This window comes from Triturus cristatus, chromosome 11 (assembly GCF_964204655.1).
Source record: "Triturus cristatus chromosome 11, aTriCri1.1, whole genome shotgun sequence".
In the NCBI taxonomy this organism is placed as follows: Eukaryota; Metazoa; Chordata; class Amphibia; order Caudata; family Salamandridae; genus Triturus; species Triturus cristatus.
In genome coordinates this window covers 240,009,616-240,026,131 of record NC_140594.1, presented here as the reverse complement: position 1 = coordinate 240,026,131, position 16,516 = coordinate 240,009,616, and the positions used below count along the sequence as shown (strand labels likewise).

General features: G+C 43.7%; 1 protein-coding gene across 2 annotated transcripts in view; it reads right to left on the bottom strand.

Moving 5' to 3' along the window:
• Nucleotides 1–16,516, bottom strand: part of SEZ6L (seizure related 6 homolog like) — a 1,319,356-nt gene that overhangs the window by 218,907 nt on the left and 1,083,933 nt on the right. For both annotated transcript variants that reach the window (XM_085633531.1, XM_085633532.1), the window contains exon 10: nucleotides 2,599–2,795. In XM_085633531.1, the coding sequence (XP_085489657.1) occupies nucleotides 2,599–2,795 (197 nt within the window). The remainder of the gene's footprint in view (nucleotides 1–2,598; nucleotides 2,796–16,516) is intronic.

Here is a 16,516-nt window from a genome sequence, read left to right as displayed (position 1 = left end):
ACCTCATGGTCGCAGGCTCAAATCCTGACAGGTCCGCTCACCCTATCATCCTTCTGAGGTTGATAAATGAGTACTGTTGAGTAACAATAAACATGTTATTCTGCACCAAAATACCCTTGGGTGAAGGTGCGCTTTACAAATACATGTATTATGGTTTATGAATGTTTATTAGCTCCCAACTCTACATCACGCGTAACTTATTTTTTCAGCTCTTGTTCAATGACTATATCATATTTTCACTGTGACTTGAAATAAATAAGGTGAGGACTATACCAAATTAATCTTGGATCATGCAAGGGTTTGTGGCACATGCTCAGAATCATATCATGAGAACCAAATATCGGCTACACAAGTCTGCATATATTTCCAACATCCGAAGAGTTCCTATTTCTTGGAACACGCTACCTTTGGGACCTTTGTAACTTGCAGAAATGATTCAACTTCAGAAAGAGGGTCCCAACAAGAACCTGAATCTACACTTACGCAGTCGGGAACAGTTTCTTGGCCTGGAGTCTCTCACATTCACATAATGTAGGCTCTGATAACCCTCCCCGACCTTATTTATTGCAGTTTGGTGGGATACTCTACCCCTGCACCATTTAGTCTTCTAATCCCACAGCGGAATAGGACCATATAGAATATGCCAAGGCTGCATTAGCTGGAAAAGAAAGTAGGCACCTTAAGACCCAGTGAACGTGATCTTCCATAGAGAGTATGCTGCACTGTACTGGGATACGTCACTGCCAAAAGTCAGGATAAGAAGTTCAGCATTGATGTTTCGACTCGCCTCCTGAAGAAGGCTTCATCCACCTGCAGCTACAGCAACATCCGAATAGGTATCTTCCAAGGATTGAGTTGTGAAGCTGGATCTTATGTAGAAGTGTGCAAAGCTGTTGTTTTACAATCGTGTCTGGTGGGTGCAGCTTCTGATTTTTGGCATACCTGCTGCACACGGGAGTTGCTGCTTTCTCTACACCTATACAGGTAAGTCATTTTCGCTTGCAAATCTCAGCTGGTTGCCATAACTGGTAGGTATTTTGTATGCTTGGGAACCTTTCTTAGTTTTATTGTGCTGTGACTCTGAAACCATTTCACACAGGTAACTTGCCTTGGATGTAGCTTTTCCTCATGAGATTACACGAGGTTTCAAAATGAGTCCTCCTAGAATTCTGCAACAATTACATGTTTCGAAGAATACTCCTAGAAACTTTTTGGGAATTATGACCATGTACATAGTTAATTGTACATAGTGCACAGTTGTGGAGGGGGAAGTGCCACTGTATTTGTGTAACTGTACACTTTCCTTTTGCTCACTCCCCATTTGCATCCTGGGAAGGGATTTGCTGCTTCCTGTCACAGGAGTAAGTCTCACACCAGTTCCAGGGTAGGAATGGGATACAAATATATGTGGGAGCAGCCACAAACTCGAGCTTGTGGGAGTTAATATAGTTTCCAAGGCACCCCCACCAAGGACCGCCCACTCCCTACCCCTCTTGTGCAATGTACGCATACATGATCTAGCACCATTATGAAGTATTATTACACAAGGGTAGCTTGATCTACTGGTTGCAGCTTTGACTAGTGTGAATTCCTTGCAGTTGTGAATCAAGCCATTGAGGACAGAAAGACAACGCTTAACCGAGCTGGAGTCAACAGCTCATGCAATAATTAGCGTGCATGGCGCCGTTATGGAACAATTTAGCACGCAAATTCTAAAAATAGCAGTGCATACCGAAGAAGATGGATTAAAAATGCTATCAGCTCACACCCCGCTGTTCCATGTATTACAACAAAGCTGTAAAGAGCACTGAAGCATCCTCTGACAGGCATCGAGGTGATACTGAAATTCGGGAATATCACAGAATGTCCCCCCTCCCCCAGGGATGTTTGCATTAAACCTGAAGTTGAAGAAGTACAGATCCGCCAATCCGGTTCAAGGAATATACAGCGTATTTCGCATTTTTATGCAGCCCAATAGCGTCACAGAGCCTTCTATGCACTCTAAAATCAATATAAAATCAAATAAATCAAGAAATGAGGATTAGTTATCCTTCAGGTAAAAAGAAATCACAAGATGTGAGATGCGGCCAGGCCACCGATGTACTTCCATTTGTGTTTGGTGGGGCAAGAGCCACCGTTCTGCCAAACATCTCCTGAATCCTGCCGGGAAGCTGTAAAACCATGCCTCTGCTTGTATGTGTAATTTAGTAAATGGACTACTGGATTCATGAACTCAGAACACAGGCTGTAATGAGTATTTAGTCTGATTAAATATTGTTGTTTGTAAATAAGCTGGATAGTCACTAGCCAGCTTTCCCTAAGTCAACAAAATCATTTGCATTAGTTCAAAAAAGGGAAACAAAAGGGAAAATTCTACAAGGAATTACAACATCTCCACCCTTGCAGCACACAAATATTTAGACAAAGCGTGGAATGAAAAGGTTGCCTTAAATTCTAATGGCTGCAGCTGTTTATTGAGCAGACAGCAAAACACATCTATTTTTTTTCACCATAAGTGACCTTCAGTGACCTTTCTGACTGACCAGTGATTTAATAAATCAGCTAGACCGCTGCAAATGAAATATACCTAAAGCTTACCAATGTAATTCAGAATAAATCCATGCCCTTTGACGAAGAGGAGTCCGGCTGGACCCGAATGGAATTGGATGGAAAGGTCAGGCGTCGAGGAGTAGAGCTTCTGAGGCCCACTGTTCCCTACATACTGCCCAAGGATGCGGGATGTAGTTTCTTCTCCGTCGTACACGGTGAGCATGTCGCTGTTGCTGAGGTTCAAACTGTTGAAGGACAAATGACAGGTATAACATTAATGTTCGTTGAACTTTCAGGAGACAAATGACACAAGCACCTTTTTCTTTCATTGATCTGTGTATCGGATTAAATCCTAAATATTGGGTACTTAATCAAAGGGCAGATCAAGTGCAAGAGGGTTATTCAGAAAGCTTTTTCTAAAAATAAAACTTCTCTCTTAGATTCTAATTATGAGCTGAGAATTCTAGGCCTGAAACTTATGAGTGCATGTTGGGGGTGGGAGGGAGGCTGGTACCAATGGCCGGAAATTGTATTTCTAAAGATGTTCCTGTACCCCCTGTTCCATGTAAATCAAGAGCAGGCCCTTTGTTGTGAATTACACTTGGCTATCCAGGCCAGATTCACAGAGCATTTTCCGTGAGTAATTGTGTGTTGCTCCTGTGTTAGGTTTAGCTTTCTCGCGAGATTTAAATCATAATACATGAGGGCTAATCACTTTGTGAGTGTTAGTTCACCTTAGATTGTATATAAATCTTTATTTACACTCGTAAAAGAAGACATTTCCATAGCTCTATGCAACACAGGTGTGAAACATTCTTGAGAATTCGACCCTTAGAGATCAACAATATTACATACAAGAATATACGCACGGATTTCTACTAATTTATTATTAAATGCAAGTCACCTCAAAGAAGATATGTTGGCCTGACCAGAAGGGACCTCGCGGCAGATTTACAAGCCCCTTGCGACACATTTACGCCGCCATTGCATCACTTCTGTGACGCAGCGGCGGCGTCAACCATGTGCCATGTTGCGCCTTATTTACAATGTAACGCATCTAGGGAAATGCGATACGTTGTAAAGCCCTGCGCTACATTAAACCTGCATCAGGTTTAATGTATGCAGGGTGGGCGTTCCGTTGGAAAAAGCCTCAGAAAAGTGACCGCAGTGAAATCTACAAGATTTCACTGAGTCACTTTTCTGACACTGCTGCGTCAAAACCCTGCGCCTGCCTGTAGCAGGCTTAAGGCGTGACGCAGCATGTTAGGTATGGGCAGCCCCTGAGTATTCCTGGAGTTGCCTCGCGCTTGCGACACGACTCCAGCAATGCGCCGCCCTTACGCCATCAGATGTGTCACGCATCTGTTTATCCTTGCGCCACGATGCGCCGCATTGTAAATGCGGTGCATCTGTGGTGGCGCAAGGGTAAACTTGCGTGACGCATCTTACCTGGCGCATCCCTGCTGATATGCAGGGATGCGCCACTCCTTGTAAATCTGCCCCCTTGTATTTACCGAAATGCTTCCCAGCTATGCTGTAAAGCAGCTTACTAGAAAATGGGTAAGGATAATTCACAAGGCACACCAATATCCTGCTGCTAAACGAAAGGAGGGAAGCCATGTTGGATAGAAAGAAGCAATTGTTGCATTGCATTTGTGACTCAACCCGTGGATAATTTTGCACTTGGACATATTTACTGATCTGCCACAGCGCCAAATTCCCATTTGGTAGGATTTGCAGTAAACCTTGTGCTAATTAATGAGGCAGGATTCCACCTGTGAGCCTTACCGAACGGCGGTGACTGCAGTGATGGAAGACTAAGGGAAAACAGAACTTTATTGCTGCATTCATAATCACAAAATGCCTTGACGGCAGTTCTTGTCTCTTAAATGGATAAAAGCTGCAATTAGAACAAATTGCCATGATATGAGGGGCAAAATTGTGAGCATGCAGTGGTTGCCTGGACAGCTGGATGCACCCCAGAAGTCCCCACATTTCACCTTCACAAAGTGGGATCCGGCACTCACAGACAGTTCCTATTTCGTTAGCAGATATCACCCCTTTTCTGGTGTTGGAGTCCAATCAAAAGATTTCGACAACAAAAGCCATTGTAACCATACATGCATATCCCTATCATTCAAGGGTGGGAGGAGGCGGGGGGGGTTGAGGAGAAGAGATCCATCCACCTTCTATCCTTGAAAATCTCAAGGAGACACAAAGCGGATAACTGTGTCACAAACCAATTTATGACTCATGATACCTTTAGAACAATGCAACTTTGGGTTTCGTTCTCGTAAAACCTGCAATTTTGCGCGCCACATTCTTTGTGAGTGCAAGGCGTTTTAGCAAATTACGCCTATCATTGATGTATGGGGCTTTTCCCCTGTCAGACTTCATTGCTGTCAATCAGGTATGATAAGCCCCATTGTGGAGTCGAGATCCCTCCCTCTGGCTGCTCACGTCTCACCACTCTCAGAGTAGAGACAGTCGGACTGGCGCTGTTGGACAGTGGTGGTGTAGCTGGCACTATCCCCACATAAGCACACTTTGAAAGTACTCCTAGGCCCTCAAGATCAGGTCTTTGTAAATGTGTTGCACCTTTTTGTACCCTTCTTTTGTGTGGCAGCCCAGCAGTAGGTATTGGAGGTCACTACCATGCCCAATGAGTCTGCTCCTGTCCACTAGTGCCCATATGCAGTCAATGGAGTCTCAGGAGTACTACAGACATAAGCATGTCCCAGAGTGGCCACCGGCTCACACTGCACTGGTTGCCATGAGGCAGTTTGCAGCAACGTTCGCCAAACACCCCATCTGTGTGCACTGAGAGTCAGTGACACTTACCACCAGGCACCAACAATTACTGTATCAATTTTCTGATTTGAGATCGTGCCAGAGTCCCAGTAAGAGACAAAGTAGGGTTCAGATAGCCTCTCTGCCCTATAGGCTGCAGAGGGCATCAGCAAGTGTGTGGCAGGGTGATGGACAGGTAACCCTGCCCCAAGCGATAGGCTGAAGAAAGACTACCGAAAAAATACCAAACAGAGACCGACGAGGGGAGTTTCTAATGATTGATGGTCAATGAATTGCTTTTCGCCAAATTGACACATCGCGCGAGCAAGGAGGTTCTATCACAGTGTGGGAAAGCCCTTAGCTCATGCCTTGTTCCCAGTCCCTTAGTTTTAATTACTGTGTAGTTCTTATTCGGTACATTGTTTTATTTAAGTTCTGCACAAATCTTATATTTTCTTTTAAAGCCACAGCCATTTGACAGCCTGCTCAATGAACCCAGTGGGATCGTAGATCAAAGAAGGCTGAGAGCACAAGGCTCTCTTTTCCGTTTAGGTCAGCTTAGTGGAAATATGCTAAATGTTCAGCTCTTTATTTTGAGATTTGTTTGGTTAAGATGAGGTGGAAGGATAATACAATCATGCCTGGCTTAACATTAGTCTTGCTGTAGTTGTGGTTAAAAACACAACGTAGGAGAGACGAGGGAAAGAAAGGGGGCGAGGCTATCTCTGACTCCCTCAGAAAACTTTTAATCACACATGACAGAGAAGCAAATCCTAAAGAATAAGGCAAAGTACTAGCCCTAATAGGTGGGAAAATCTATAGAGATTTTAATACTGCCCTCACACACCCGAGAGTGTCATGCTTCATCATAGGGCCGCATCATACACCCAGGTGCAGACCAACACCTTGGGTGGAGCGCAAATTTTTTAAGAGAAAGAAATGATATATGATGAAGTCGAGTGGTGAGGGTACAGTGTAAAAGACAAATAGACAGAATCAACACAGCAATGAGGTTCTGACAGTACTGAAACGAATAGTCTCCTAAAGGAAGGGACCAAAGAAAAGTGCAGAGGAAAGCAAAGTATAAAACTGTCTCGAGGTTAACCCTCAATTTTATTCCTGTTAACCTCGGGCAGGGTTAAAATAAATGATATGGGGTATCAAGGGCAGGTAACGACCCCGTAATCCCCACTGCTAAAACCAACATGTTTCTGCCAGTATTCTCTGTGCCCAACCGGGTCACTCTGGCATTCGTCAGGGTATAGGTCCCTTGTTGTCTGGTCTCACCCACTATTTGGGTATGTATTACCTTGATACTCGGGGTATTGCCCCGGCGTTCCTCTATAATGAGATTTCCAAGAGGTTTTATACATCTACAAAAAACGGGAGAGAAAGCAAGGAGAACAAGTTGCAATTCACAAGCTTATGATTCTCTATCTTGAATATACTTCTCATAGATAATCCCACACACTCATTAAAAGTGACCAATAGTCTATGGTGCAGCCAAAACTAAAAACACCATCAACGTCCCTGTGCACGTGGGCACCACCTCTCACCATACACATTAAACCAAGTGTTACGAGTGTTTGATGGTTGACTCGTTATTTCACCGGGTACACCCTTAAAAGCAGGTAATAATGGGTCACCGTGCCCCAATACATAATCCTCAGATGTCCATTGACCCCAAACATTCCTGGTGTTCTAAAAAAAATGAAATCTTAGATACTCACAAGAGTTTACAGTTACAATTCTGAACCCGGAACGGCGGGGGAAGGTGCTCTTATTGTCACACTCTGTCGGCAAAAAACCACACGAATGTATCACTCAACAGGCGTGGTCACATAATCAATGGAGCCCCCAGGGCAATCATCGTATGGTTTGCTCTCATCACAACTTCTCTCTCATGTGCTTTAAATCAGACCGTTACACATCCCCTAAGTAATAAAGTAATGGCGTCTCCGCTGACTTAGCCTTCGATTCTCACTCACACAACCCCTTGTCATGCTGCCTCTGTCATACGAGTACTCACTACTCCAAAGAGACACTCTCTCTTGTGGCCCCACAACCGTCCTCCGACGATAACTGTGTTTCGTGGTCTGCCCTTAAATACAGAGATACACTTGGCCACAACGCAGCTCGTTGCACGTCCCGTCTGTGTGTGTTCTTGGGACCGCCCTCTCCTCTGCATTATCATAGAGAAAGGACTACATGGCTCTACGTTACATTTCTCATTCCGTGGCGGCCATATTGAAGTGTCTGATAACCACTAAGTCAACTATGTCTAGGGAGTAGACCCATTATAATTCCCAAAGATAGGAGTACATTGTTTTCATCTCCTTATATGCTTAATTACAGCAACTTTTTTACATAGCATATAGTCTGAGGGATTCTTCTCAGCAAGACCGAAGAATTATTTCTATGAACGAACCATGGGTACGCCACGGGCGTTCTTAGTCTCTCTCTTTTTTGTGTGTTCACATACCATAGGTAAATGCAATAAATCAACGTTGCATTAGGCCATACAGTTGGAACCAAGGTATCCCATCATTTAATCCCAACGTATGGCTCTTCAATCGTTCCACCCATCTCTGTTCACGTGTGAGAAGGAGGCTCGGAACATCACTGGTATTAGGTGGTATAAATGGTTTATCTATCACCACCCATCTCAGATCCTTTTCATTATGTTGCTTTTCCAGGAAGTGGGCTGTCAGTCTCGTATTAGACTTCCCACAACGTATGGTGCTCATATGTTCCAGGATACGGACCTTGATTTTCCGGGTCGTCATGCCAACATAAACCAGTTGACACGGGCACTTGACTACATAGATCACGTTTTCGGTATTGCACGTGGTGTGTTGTCTTAGTTCCCAGGGGCTATTCAAACCAATGTCAATGATTTTCCCATTAATAGAAAATGGGCAGGCTCTACAAAAGCCGCACGCATAATGCCCCATTATAGGTGGTAGGAGCTGCTGATCATTTCGTGGGTTCCCTGCGTGCCTCTCTGATCTCGGGCGAGTGTTCACAATTAGATTCTTTATACTCGCACTTTTCTTGAAAGAGAACAAAGGAGAAGGTTGATTCAAACCATTGGAATTTAAAATCTGCCATTTTTTACTGATAATTTTCTTTAGAAGATTGGAGGATGTGTTGTATGTCGTTACACATATACTCCTATCTACTGTCTCTCTCACATTTGTCTCTAAAAGAGCATCTCTGTTGCAGTTCCTCGCTCTTTTCTGGGCTTTCTTTATCACAATATCGGGGTAGTCTCTTGTCTTTAATTTCGCACTTAGCACCTCTGCTTCCTTCTTATAATCCCCCACCTCGGAACAGTTTCTGCGCAAACGGAGAAATTGTCCGTACGGAAGATTCTCCCTCAAGGATCTTGGATGGAAGCTCAGGAAAGACAATAGATTATTTCTATCGGTCTCTTTATGGAACACATTGCTCCTCAACATTCCGCCCTCAGCTATGATATTCAGGTCGAGGAAGGGAAGTGTATTATTGGTGATGGTACCAGTGAAGAACAAAAAAGGATTTCTCTGGTTAAGCCAGGTGAGAAAGGCTTCAGCCGAAGTCCTATCTCCCCTCCAGATGATAAGAACGTCATCTATGTATCGATGCCAATCCCTGATGTTGGTGCGAAAGGGATTGGTAGGTTGGAAAATCACTTCTTCCTCAAATTTAGATACATAGAGACAAGCCAAACTGGGGGCACATGAACTCCCCATGGAAGTGCCATGTGTCTGTAAATAGAATTTATCTCCGAACTTAAAGAAATTCTTAGTCAGTGCCAGTTCCAAGAGGCAGAGTATAAAAGCCCTCGGTGTTTGGAAATCCCACTCCTCTGAAAAGAGGATATTTTCAATCACCCTTAGAGTCTCCTGTTGAGGGATGTTAGTGTATAGAGACTCTATATCCAGCCCGATAAGAAGATCTCTGTCCACATCGAACTCCATATCTTTGATAAGATTCAATACCTCGCTGGTGTCCTTAAGGTATGCAGGCATCTTTTGTACGATCGGACGCAGGTAGAAATCACAGAATTTGGATAGGGGTTCTAAGATTGAATCTACTCCAGACACAATCGGGCGCCCTGGAGGGGGTCGCGTCGGTTTATGTACCTTGGGTAAGGTGTAAAAGTAAGGTACCGTTGGATGTTGGTTACACAGAAATGTTGCCTCGTTTTGGCTGATCCAATCGTTCGTAAGCGCTTCCTCAATTAGTGAGGCTATTTGGACCCTCAGTTCCTCTGTAGGATCCCTCGGTAGGATGGTGTAATTCCTACGATCATCCAACAGGAGGAGACATTGGGCATTATAGGTATCAAGATCTTGAATAACTATCGCCCCGCCCTTGTCAGCTGGTTTTATAACCACAGTTTTCTCATCCCTGAGGTCAAAAAGGGCTTGATTTTCTGCTGTAGAGAGATTAAAGAAAGGTTTTTTCGCTCTTGTTTCATTGGCAAGGTCTAGCTCTCTCAACACTGCCTGTTCGAACACCCCCACTTCTGGTGGTAACTGGTTAAGGGTAGGCACAAATGTTGATTTTTTTCTAAATCCTGTATCATCCCCCTTCTCAGTTGGTTCTTTATCCTCAAAGAAGACTCTCAGGCGTATGTTCCGAAAAAACCCGGCTAGTTCGCATTTAAGTTTGAAATTGTCGGGTTGATTAGTAGGAACAAATCCTAAGCCCCTCGAAAGCACTTTCTCTTGTGTTGGTGTTAGGACCAATTTACTCAGGTTCATGATCAGGCTTGATCCCTGCTGGTACTCGGATCTCCTTCCCGTGCCATGCTGCGTGTTATCCGCTGGTTCAGATCTTCCCATTGAACTCTCTGGGTTCGCTGTGTTCTCTGTCTCCCCCTGCCTCTCCCCCTGCCTCTCTCTAAAAAAGGAGGGTATTCTTTCTGAAAAAATTGTGGGGGGCCCATCGGAGAGTACATTGGAGGCCAACCAAATCCCATTTGTGGGCCCTGTTGGTATGGACGTGTGTAGCCTCTGGACCACCCTCTCCCCCTATATCTGGGTCTGTAGTCACTGTCACTGCTCTCACTCCCTGAGCTGGAAAACTCAGTGTTCTGGCGTGCCTGCTTTTTTTGTGTGGCTATATTCTCTTTGCTCTTCACATATTCATCTGTGATATATGGGTACACTTTTTCTCTCGAAAATTTTTTCAAGTCTTTCTGAAGTTTTTGAACTTTGGAGTTGACCAAGTAGTCTTTATATTCATTGACTACCTTATTGGTCTCCTCCAATTTCTTTTTAAACACAGAGATATGAACTAGTGTTCTAAGATTATCCTCACTCGCTTGAATCTGGATTAAAAGCTCATCTGAAATCTTTTTGGCTGTCTCAATAATGAGTATCAGCCAATCCCTGGAGCATCTCCATGCTATCAATGACCAGTTTTTTCTAAATGTAGTATCTTCCAAGAAGATCAATGGTTCATTAACAACTAGGAGACCCCCAGGGGCAGCATTTGCTCTCAGATATTCGGTGAGTATGGCACCATGTAAGATAGTTTTAACCTGTGTCCTTTTAAGCTCTGTAAGTGCATCCCAACCCTCCACCTGTGAAAGTGCTTGTGTGAGTGTAGAGTCCCCCAACAAAGACGGACATGCTAAAATTCTGGCTGCAGCCTCATCACCATACGAGAGGCCCTGTTCCTCCATTATCGGTTCTACTAAAACCTTCCTGGGGATTAAATACGGGCAATATCCCAAAACGTCTCTACGGCTCAGCGGCCGTGCTAAACTCAAAACACAACGTAGGAGAGACGAGGGAAAGAAAGGGGGCGAGGCTATCTCTGACTCCCTCAGAAAACTTTTAATCACACATGACAGAGAAGCAAATCCTAAAGAATAAGGCAAAGTACTAGCCCTAATAGGTGGGAAAATCTATAGAGATTTTAATACTGCCCTCACACACCCGAGAGTGTCATGCTTCATCATAGGGCCGCATCATACACCCAGGTGCAGACCAACACCTTGGGTGGAGCGCAAATTTTTTAAGAGAAAGAAATGATATATGATGAAGTCGAGTGGTGAGGGTACAGTGTAAAAGACAAATAGACAGAATCAACACAGCAATGAGGTTCTGACAGTACTGAAACGAATAGTCTCCTAAAGGAAGGGACCAAAGAAAAGTGCAGAGGAAAGCAAAGTATAAAACTGTCTCGAGGTTAACCCTCAATTTTATTCCTGTTAACCTCGGGCAGGGTTAAAATAAATGATATGGGGTATCAAGGGCAGGTAACGACCCCGTAATCCCCACTGCTAAAACCAACATGTTTCTGCCAGTATTCTCTGTGCCCAACCGGGTCACTCTGGCATTCGTCAGGGTATAGGTCCCTTGTTGTCTGGTCTCACCCACTATTTGGGTATGTATTACCTTGATACTCGGGGTATTGCCCCGGCGTTCCTCTATAATGAGATTTCCAAGAGGTTTTATACATCTACAAAAAACGGGAGAGAAAGCAAGGAGAACAAGTTGCAATTCACAAGCTTATGATTCTCTATCTTGAATATACTTCTCATAGATAATCCCACACACTCATTAAAAGTGACCAATAGTCTATGGTGCAGCCAAAACTAAAAACACCATCAACGTCCCTGTGCACGTGGGCACCACCTCTCACCATACACATTAAACCAAGTGTTACGAGTGTTTGATGGTTGACTCGTTATTTCACCGGGTACACCCTTAAAAGCAGGTAATAATGGGTCACCGTGCCCCAATACATAATCCTCAGATGTCCATTGACCCCAAACATTCCTGGTGTTCTAAAAAAAATGAAATCTTAGATACTCACAAGAGTTTACAGTTACAATTCTGAACCCGGAACGGCGGGGGAAGGTGCTCTTATTGTCACACTCTGTCGGCAAAAAACCACACGAATGTATCACTCAACAGGCGTGGTCACATAATCAATGGAGCCCCCAGGGCAATCATCGTATGGTTTGCTCTCATCACAACTTCTCTCTCATGTGCTTTAAATCAGACCGTTACACATCCCCTAAGTAATAAAGTAATGGCGTCTCCGCTGACTTAGCCTTCGATTCTCACTCACACAACCCCTTGTCATGCTGCCTCTGTCATACGAGTACTCACTACTCCAAAGAGACACTCTCTCTTGTGGCCCCACAACCGTCCTCCGACGATAACTGTGTTTCGTGGTCTGCCCTTAAATACAGAGATACACTTGGCCACAACGCAGCTCGTTGCACGTCCCGTCTGTGTGTGTTCTTGGGACCGCCCTCTCCTCTGCATTATCATAGAGAAAGGACTACATGGCTCTACGTTACATTTCTCATTCCGTGGCGGCCATATTGAAGTGTCTGATAACCACTAAGTCAACTATGTCTAGGGAGTAGACCCATTATAATTCCCAAAGATAGGAGTACATTGTTTTCATCTCCTTATATGCTTAATTACAGCAACTTTTTTACATAGCATATAGTCTGAGGGATTCTTCTCAGCAAGACCGAAGAATTATTTCTATGAACGAACCATGGGTACGCCACGGGCGTTCTTAGTCTCTCTCTTTTTTGTGTGTTCACATACCATAGGTAAATGCAATAAATCAACGTTGCATTAGGCCATACAGTTGGAACCAAGGTATCCCATCATTTAATCCCAACGTATGGCTCTTCAATCGTTCCACCCATCTCTGTTCACGTGTGAGAAGGAGGCTCGGAACATCACTGGTATTAGGTGGTATAAATGGTTTATCTATCACCACCCATCTCAGATCCTTTTCATTATGTTGCTTTTCCAGGAAGTGGGCTGTCAGTCTCGTATTAGACTTCCCACAACGTATGGTGCTCATATGTTCCAGGATACGGACCTTGATTTTCCGGGTCGTCATGCCAACATAAACCAGTTGACACGGGCACTTGACTACATAGATCACGTTTTCGGTATTGCACGTGGTGTGTTGTCTTAGTTCCCAGGGGCTATTCAAACCAATGTCAATGATTTTCCCATTAATAGAAAATGGGCAGGCTCTACAAAAGCCGCACGCATAATGCCCCATTATAGGTGGTAGGAGCTGCTGATCATTTCGTGGGTTCCCTGCGTGCCTCTCTGATCTCGGGCGAGTGTTCACAATTAGATTCTTTATACTCGCACTTTTCTTGAAAGAGAACAAAGGAGAAGGTTGATTCAAACCATTGGAATTTAAAATCTGCCATTTTTTACTGATAATTTTCTTTAGAAGATTGGAGGATGTGTTGTATGTCGTTACACATATACTCCTATCTACTGTCTCTCTCACATTTGTCTCTAAAAGAGCATCTCTGTTGCAGTTCCTCGCTCTTTTCTGGGCTTTCTTTATCACAATATCGGGGTAGTCTCTTGTCTTTAATTTCGCACTTAGCACCTCTGCTTCCTTCTTATAATCCCCCACCTCGGAACAGTTTCTGCGCAAACGGAGAAATTGTCCGTACGGAAGATTCTCCCTCAAGGATCTTGGATGGAAGCTCAGGAAAGACAATAGATTATTTCTATCGGTCTCTTTATGGAACACATTGCTCCTCAACATTCCGCCCTCAGCTATGATATTCAGGTCGAGGAAGGGAAGTGTATTATTGGTGATGGTACCAGTGAAGAACAAAAAAGGATTTCTCTGGTTAAGCCAGGTGAGAAAGGCTTCAGCCGAAGTCCTATCTCCCCTCCAGATGATAAGAACGTCATCTATGTATCGATGCCAATCCCTGATGTTGGTGCGAAAGGGATTGGTAGGTTGGAAAATCACTTCTTCCTCAAATTTAGATACATAGAGACAAGCCAAACTGGGGGCACATGAACTCCCCATGGAAGTGCCATGTGTCTGTAAATAGAATTTATCTCCGAACTTAAAGAAATTCTTAGTCAGTGCCAGTTCCAAGAGGCAGAGTATAAAAGCCCTCGGTGTTTGGAAATCCCACTCCTCTGAAAAGAGGATATTTTCAATCACCCTTAGAGTCTCCTGTTGAGGGATGTTAGTGTATAGAGACTCCATATCCAGCCCGATAAGAAGATCTCTGTCCACATCGAACTCCATATCTTTGATAAGATTCAATACCTCTCTGGTGTCCTTAAGGTATGCAGGCATCTTTTGTACGATCGGACGCAGGTAGAAATCACAGAATTTGGATAGGGGTTCTAAGATTGAATCTACTCCAGACACAATCGGGCGCCCTGGAGGGGGTAGTTGTGGTTAACAGTTTGATCATAGACTTACTTTGTTTAGAATAGCAATAGTTTATGGTCTAAAACATGCTGCAGATATCAGCACACACCACGGGGTTTCTAACAAATTAAATGAATTATAAATTTTGTTAGCAGACTACTGCACAGAATCAGACTGTCCATGTATTCATTCACAGTCTGGAGATTCTCAGTTCCTTCCCGACTCTTGTGTGACTCTGAGCAGTTTAACTTACTTGGTTGATCAGCTATACTACCTTGCAATATCACCCACATGTTTTATATTTTGGGGGAGTTTTATATAGTGAGTATTCGACCCAAAGGTATCAGAGCACTTTACATGAGCACCAATTGCTTTACAGATGGACATATTCATTTTGTTAGGGACGTGGAGATTAAGTGATTTGCTCAGAATCACAGGATATTGAGCATCCCTGCCGAGACTCGGACCCAGTTCCCCAACGTCGAGGTTGACCGCTCTAGCGTGTTCTCTCTCCTTTAAACATTGTAAAATTGGCTTGCACCCAATTATCACATTTAATTTACTTGTAAGTCCTTAGTAAAGTGGAACTACAGGTATAGAGGGCCTGTAAATTAAATGCTGCTAGTGGGCCTGCAGCACTGACTCTGCCAGCCACTCAAATAGCCTTTTAAAACATGTCCCAGGCCCACCATTGCAGCCTAAATGTGCAATTTTAAATTGCCATTTTGACCTGGCAAGTAAACCTTTAGCCAGGCCTAAACCTCTCTTTTTAATAGATTTACGTCACCCCTAGGGTAAGCCCTGAACAGCCCATAGGGCAGAGTGCAGTGTATTTAAAAACTTGGACAAGTCCTTTTAAGTTTTATATGTCCTGGTAGTGAACAACTCCTAAATTCGTTTTTTGCTACTGTGAGGCCTACCTCTCCAATCTCATAACATTGGGCTATCTTATTACCTTATTGTATTGTATTGTAATTGCATTTATATAGCGCTTACTACCCCTGACGAAGCGTCAAAGCACTTTTTCGGTGAGTAGCATGCTACTCCAGAATCCATAAAGGATTAGTGGTGAATTAGTATAGTGAAATATGAAAGTAATTTGAGTGGTGGATATTAGTCAGTGATTTAGATTGAGAAGGATAGCGGAGGGATAGAAGAGGGAAAAAGGTTTGCATATATATAGCACTTGTTACCTGATGAGGTGTTAAAGAGCTTTTTTGGCGAGTAGCATGCTACTCCGGAACCTATAAGGGATTAGTATCACATTTAATAAGTGATAACTTTTGATTGGAAGCAGGTAGGAAAGGCATGTTTGGTGTCTAGGGAATCATAATTTGAAATCCTCTTTAATGGTAAACTTGGACTTTAAGTCACAATTCTGACTTTTAGAAAGCTGGCATTGTCTAGTCGTAACCATATGGGGCCTGCAGTTGGCTTTTGCGCATTTGTCCTAGATATTATCACAAAGGACGATCTGGGTGTTGACAGGATCCCTGAATTGATAGGGGGCAAAGTTGTTACCTACCACACTTGCACTTCAAAGGCACTGGCTCAGCTCATGCACCAGTGGTTAATTTGAGCCGGTGGTTTCCAGTGCTTGGGACCAGCACTTAATTTTCGACAGTGGCACTTATAACAGTCCACCACATGGTGACACTGTTTGTGCAGTTTTGAGGTGAGAACAACAACAATTGTTTAGTGATTCAATTTACATTAAAAGTTACAAATACCTGCCACCTAACTATTCTTATAGCTTTGGGTGGCCTAGAATAGCCTGAATTGTCACACTTGTAAGAGTGCGCTGTTTAGTAGTTGTGTTGGTACTGTCATTGGCACTGCTGGCAGGGGCAATGGGTGATGGAAGATGCAGTGGCCTCATGACACTTATTTACTTTTTACAAATTAAGCACTGTCACATACAAAGGTCTTTGCAATAGCCTATTGTGCCCCAGACAGACTGAGACCAGGGAAGGGAGGCAGGAAATGTAAGTCACCATGG